This window comes from Papaver somniferum, chromosome 2 (genome assembly GCF_003573695.1).
Source record: "Papaver somniferum cultivar HN1 chromosome 2, ASM357369v1, whole genome shotgun sequence".
NCBI lineage: Eukaryota > Viridiplantae > Streptophyta > Magnoliopsida > Ranunculales > Papaveraceae > Papaver > Papaver somniferum.
In genome coordinates, this window is record NC_039359.1 from 218169123 (window position 1) to 218175947 (window position 6825).

General features: G+C 34.9%; 1 protein-coding gene across 1 annotated transcript; it reads left to right on the forward strand.

The window, feature by feature from the left end:
• Nucleotides 1-2147: 2147 nt before the first annotated feature.
• Nucleotides 2148-4410, forward strand: LOC113354563. The gene is made up of 2 exons (XM_026597859.1): nucleotides 2148-2922; nucleotides 3057-4410. Exons 1-2 carry the CDS (start codon nucleotides 2246-2248, stop codon nucleotides 4288-4290), a joined length of 1911 nt encoding a protein of 636 aa, XP_026453644.1. The 5' UTR covers nucleotides 2148-2245; the 3' UTR covers nucleotides 4291-4410.
• Nucleotides 4411-6825: the final 2415 nt, after the last annotated feature.

Consider the following 6825-nt stretch of genomic DNA (forward strand, 5'->3'; position numbering starts at 1 on the left):
TGTAATCATTTATGGTCTTGGCCTTTGCTTAGAACAATTTTTTGGACACCACTCCATTTTTGAGAAGGACCATGATTTTCATTAGGTCATCTAGAAGTAATTTTAAACAACCGGTATTCGCATATTTTAGTTAATATCCAAAATGCCCTTTTATTATTTTAATTAATTATGATTTACTTAAAAATAATAATTTTTTAATTTTTTTAAAAATTTTCTTATTTTTTGTTAAAACTAATATTTTTTTTTTATTTTTTTGTTTGGTTGGGTTCGGCGAGACCCGATTCTTGTAGAGTGCAAATTCACATTATTTTCCTACAAACCAATTACTTTTAATTTTTTTTGATTAAAAAAATTGAGTATGTAATCATCAAAATATGGTAACTAGAACACCGCTGCCACGGTGGGGAGAGTCAATCGAAGAAAATCGAAACATTTCTGCAATGGGACTGTAAAGGAAAATATGTGATCCCCGAAATTTTCTAAAGATAAGCCAAATTGAAAAAGTGAAAGTATCACTTTTCCTGAAATAGAAGGAGAACATCGTTTATTAGTTGCAACGGAAAATTAGTTGATGCATAAACCAAAATATGGCTGCATAATGTGTTACGCATCCTTTGTGGTGGTTTGTATAATGACTATGCATTCAATTTTCGAAAAGTGTGCCTAAAATGATAAACACCTCCGATTTTTTTTGTAAAAACTCTAAATTTGATACTGTTGTTTGTACTGATTGTATATATCTCTTTAAAATCTTTCCATCGAGATAAAATTTGTAAAATTACAAGGGATGGATTTTATATATGTTATATTCTAGTTATCTTTCCAATTATACCCCTGAAAAAATCGGATACATAAGAAATTATGTGAAAAGGTTTCACCAAACAAAGGATCACCAAATCCAATCTTTTTATCAAATTGCACATTTGAGTTATGCTTCTTTTTACAAAAAAAGTGGCTATAAAAGTGACTCATTCCCTTCGAGAACTTCGTGCCTTTCGGTCGGTCGGCCCGAACTCGTCTCTGTAAACCCATATGTTGAGTTCGTTTAATTCGTATGTTTTTTCCCTAACAATTTTTTTTTGTTCATGTAGTTCGGCTACGTTTTATTTTTTTCTCCTAGCCGAACCTCAAGTTCGACTAGATTTGTTTATTTTTTCCTTAGCTGAACTCTTCCCTGTAAACCCATATGTTGAGTTTGGTCACTTTGCATTTTTTTCCCTATCCGAACTTTTATGTTCAGTAGGTCCACTACGTTTTGTTTATTTTCTTCTAACCGAACCTAAGTCCGACTAGATTTTTTTTTCCGCTTAGCCGAACCGAATACAAGAAAAAATACAAAAACATAAGGAAAAAAAACATAAAATAAAAAATAAATTAAATTAGATTAAAAAAATAAAAGCCCGTGGCGGCATCCTTTCCATCAAATTAAATTAAAAAATAAAAATAAAATAGAATAGAAAAAAGTAAACAAAACTAGTCATAAAAACCCAAGATGACCAAACTTGTGGTACAAAAACCCCACTCAAATGTTGAGATTCATTAAAACTCCATGTTAAACTAAATTGATACAAAAACCCCAATTTTAAAAAATTGATACAAAAACCCAAATTTCAAAATTAGTTTCATCAAATTTTATGATGAAACCAAAAATTAGTTTCTTCAAATTCTATGAGGTTTCATCAAATTTTATGATGAAACCAAATTTTGGTTTCATCAAAATTTTGTTTTTTTTTGGGTTTTTGTGTTACTTTTGTTTTGACGGGTTTTTTGTGGATGAATAGTGACACCTTTGGGGTTATAACTCGCGGACCGAAAAGTAAATACTTATTTTTTAAAGGATAATTTAATCATTTTGTAACTTTAGGTCACCCCTTATAAGTGTAGGCAGATAGCCTAAGCACATCATGGTGGGTGCCCAAAAAATCGTCCTTTGGTGCTCAAATCTAACGAATCATTTGACCAGGCCAAGTTGTGGTTCTATTCTTCTGTGGTATCCTTATTTCCCCATCAGCGTCTGAGATTAACAACGGATTATCTCTGACTAGATTGAACGGACGTGATCTTAAGCTGAACTCTTTCTTTTTAAGCTAAAAATCAGGAGGTAGATCTAGAAAATTATTTCCTTAATTATTTTCCTCCCGGAAAAAATAACACCCATAGTCGGAGATACTGTTAGCTCATCTCCCTCTCCCTCTTCTCCTTCTCCTTGTCTCAAATAACAAACCCAATTTCTCTATATCTCCCCATGGAGAAGTTGCCAGAAGATCATCATGTAACTAAACGTCTCCGGAGAACCTTCAATGCAGAACACATACAGTTAGCATTAGCAGCAGCACAACAAAAACCCACTACTAATCACAGTTCCGGTCATGGTCGGGTAAATCCTAACTTATTATTTGATATTTTTCCTTATGGTAAACCTGAAATGCATGGCAAATCGTACTGGAAATCACCTTCTCATCGAGGTTGGTTTGTCATAACATATGATCACAATGTCAATTCTATTAGTGACGGTCATTATTTGAAACACTCCAATTGGAATTTGGGCGATTGTATAATGTGGAATCCGGTGTCGTCGAAAATTTTCCGGTTACCTTCTCTACTCAATTTGATTAGTAAGACTAATGCCACTATAAATGTTCAGAGTTGTGCAGTGTACTTTTCGCCGAATAGTGGTCATAATTCTAGGGTGTCTTTCCTCATTGTTAGTGAGGATGGAACTACTGAGTTCATTTTATCTTGTTTCCCTGAGGTAGACAAAAAATGGAGTGTAGTTAAGTTACAATCTCTTCGTAATCCCGCACGAAAAATCTTTTGTTGCAAAAGGGATGAGTTATATGTTGTTTGTCGAAATTCAGCTGATGAAAGAGCGGATTACTCATGGTTCGGTCGGGATTTCAGTATACGGAGTAGTACTGTCAGGTAATTTCATAGTACTACACTTGTTGGTTTATCTTGTTTTTGTTTGATTTGGCTTTATTTCATCTGCATTGGTGCTAATTCGACGAAGAACAACCTTATGCTCATAATGTGCAATGTGTTTCTTTAACTTGTAGAATAGCTAATAAAAGAAGAAGAGTAGAAGACATGTTATGCGACGTTGTAGAAGAAGTAAATGCAATGGCAGTGGATGAAAACGATTTTATGCAAGAAGATGAGCAAGAGAAAAGCAGTAGAAAACGATTTTATGCAGGAAAATTGGGTGTTGTTTGTAGTGAAATCTTGGTTCTGCTTGCAAACTATCTGAACTCCGTGGACTACAAAAACTTCCGAGCAGTTCTAAGACTAGGGATCTCACAAGTGAAAGTACTTCCACAGCTAGTTTTCTCGCATTATGAGCAATGTGGTGTATACAATTTTGTAGACCCAACAAATTGTAACGGTGAGAAGAATCTCATGAACTTCTCTGAATTGTTATTCGACGCTAAGATCCTCTACTCAAAGGGAAGTTGGCTACTGATGTCCAAAGGAGGTTCAGGCATATTCTTCTTCAATCCCTTCACAAGGGAGATGATCCAACTTCCTGACTTACCGTATAGTAGTAGCTTTAGGGGGATATCTTTCTCAGCATCACCAACTTCTCTAGATTGTGTAATTTTTGCTATTGCCGGATGGACAAAATATGAAGTGGAAATATGGTTCATTTCACGGGGAGATGATTGTTGGCACCATAGTATATATGAAAATACTGAGTTAACTTCTGAGGAAGAAGACAATATGGTACTAGATTCTTCTCCTAATAAATGCTTGGAATTCAATCCTAGTAAACTTAGTAATCCAGTTTTCTACAATGGATGTTTTTATTGTTTAGATGGTAGTACTGGAGCCATGGGAGTTTTTAGTTTAGCAGATGATTTCAGTTGGAAAGTGCTTGCCAAGCCCCAAATGATTTGCAATTCTGCCTGCCAGAGCTTCTTGGCAGAGTGCAACGGGAAACTGTTATCAATTGTTTTAAGCCGTAAGCCGAAGTGGGTTCAGATTTTTAGATTGGATTTCTCCCGGATGGTATGGGTTGAATTGGGAAGTCTGGGAAACCATACTTTGTTCATCAGTCGAACCTCGTCTTTCTTTGCAGTTCTCCCTTATAGGCATATGGAGAATAAAATTTATTTCCCAGAAGGGAAAGAAGGAATTTTGGTCTATGGCCTCGAGGCTGACGTATATTTCTCTCTTGGGAGGCAACATTCCGGCCAGGATTTTTACTCTATGAACAAAGAAGTATACTGCAGTTGGATAGAACCTGACTGGATGCCAGCGTCAGATCAAGAGCTCGATTGGCTTAGCATATGAATTCCCCAGTTAAGATACTTAATGATCTGGATTGGGGCACGATTAGATTATGTTTAGTGGTCACTGGCTAGATTTTGAGGTTCAAAATGTAGCTTAATTTTTCCCTCATGAACATTTGAATTTTTCGGGTTTATAAAGTTTTCTAAGTTTCGCATTAAAAAACAACAATATAAAACAAGGTTATATAACAGCCTTGAAAGAATACAAATTTTCCTTGACGTCATTTTTTTTTCTTTCGTATTCAAATTAAATTTGGACAAAGAATCCGAATTTAGACGCTAACAGACTCGCCTAGTCTAGACACACCGAAGTTTTTACTTCGATTTGTTTCGAAAAGGAATCGAACGGATAATACTCTGGATTCCCGGTATCGGGATAGGTGCGGGCAGGAATAGGACCCCTGCTTATATGTGTTTGTGGAATTCGAAGTCAATTTAAACTTATTCATTTATAATAGTTTATTATACTTATATAAAATTAAATTCTAATTTAATTTAAAACTTGCTAACTTCCATCTTATTTTCTTTTCATAATAATATCAGTTTACTCCAGCATCCCAAGAATTCATTTATTACCTTTCATCTAAGAAATTGACCTTTCAAGGAGTTCTCTGGAGCAAAGAAACAACAAATGTGATCATGATATAAATTGTTGGTTCTTTCCAGTTTCCAAGCTCAAGCAGAAGATGCGGTCTTTATATATATAATTATAGAAGAGGAAAAAGAAAAGATAATGACATGAGCTTGCCATGAAATGAAATGTTCATGCCAAATAAAAAGTTTGTGTTTGGTATTGTCCATTAGTATGAGTAATGAAAGTAATGTGAAGTTTTTTTGTTTTTTGAAACAACCAAAGCTAATATATTAGTAATTGATACGAATTACACGCAGTAGAGGGCCTCGAAAGGAAGTCATTTACAAGAGTCAGCAGTGGATCCATTCTTCTATGGTGGCTGTTGATCCTGCCTGCAGTACGAACCTACGAGGTCAGCTCCTCTATTTTGGTTGGGGAATTTCCAATTAATTTATTTTTTGCTTTGAAAGAGTAGTTATTACTACTTCCATATTTGAAAAAGAGATATTATCATATTTTTTTCTTCAATCAGCCTAATTTTAGGTTAAAATGAAAAAATGAAAGTATTTCTTTCTTAAAAACGGAGAGAGTAGTTCACAATAGATGTTGAGGTTTTGGGTCTCAAGACCTAATCTGGCAATGTTTTTTCTTTTTTTTCTTTGACAAAATAAAGGGAAAATTTATTAACCGAAAGAGTCCCCAAAAACGTCGACAAGAGAAAAAGATTAGCATTAGCTAGTAACAACATCCCAATTTACAATCAGAGTTGACAAGGGATGTCTCGGAAAATATCAGTATTCAAACACCAATTATACAAAGTAGTTTTGATAAAAATAATTAGTTGAGTATGAGTTCTCGACTTTCCCTTAATAGATTCTATCATTTCTCTCTCCACAAGTTCCACCAGAGGGCGGACGGTAACATACTCCACAACTTCTTTATTCTTCTTCCATTCTTCTTCCTACCCCATTCCCGTTCTTAACCTTCTCGGCTAACACCCAACTCAATATGAAATTGTTGACGAAGTAAAACTTCAATAAATAAAAAAAGTTAATGAAGTAAGACCACACCTTGAAAAAGTACTCACAATGAAGAAAAAGATGGTCGTTAGTCTCAATCTGGTTTGTGCATAGCAAACAGTTAGGAGATTGGACTTTTCTAGCTGGAAACAAAAAATCCATGGTAGGAGCACCATTGTAACATAACGTCCAAACTAAAAAGTACATTTTTAAAGGGACTTTGGGATTCCATAATTATTTATGAGGAAATTTTAAGAAACCCTCGATGTCTAAGGATTTATAAGCATTAGCAACAAAGAGCTCACCTCCCGAGCTCCGGTATATTTCATCCTCACCATCTGCTAAGTGATCAACGGGATCGCTTATAATTGCACCACCTCTCCCAATTCTGTTTCATCATGATTGCTGGTAAAATTCCACGCACAATTAGAAGTATACATTCTTTAGTTGTACCATTTTTGAGGCTAGAAAGCTTAAAGAGAAGGAGAACTTGAGGACAGTGGGTAGTTTCCTATCCACTTATCTTTCCATAATAAAGAACTAGCCTCATTGTTAATTTTCGCTCTTGAATTTGCGGCAACCATTTCCCTGGAATTTAGAATTCCAGCCCATAAACTAGAACGTATAGACATTTTAGAATTAGAAGAAAGAATTGCATTAATAAAATCACCATACTTCTGAAATATAATCTTCCTCCATAAAACATTTTTCTCTCTACCATATCTCCATATTCATTTTGCGTGTAACACCTTGTTCATCAATTTTATTTTCCTGATGCCTAGACCACCTCTACACTTTGGTAAAGTAGATTTTGCGCAGCCCACCCAGCTTCTTTTTCTGCAAGTAGTAGAGGATCCCCACAACAAATTCCTCATAATGTTGCCTATTTCTTTAACCATAGACGCTGGAATTTGAAACAACGAAAGATAGTAGATAGGTAATC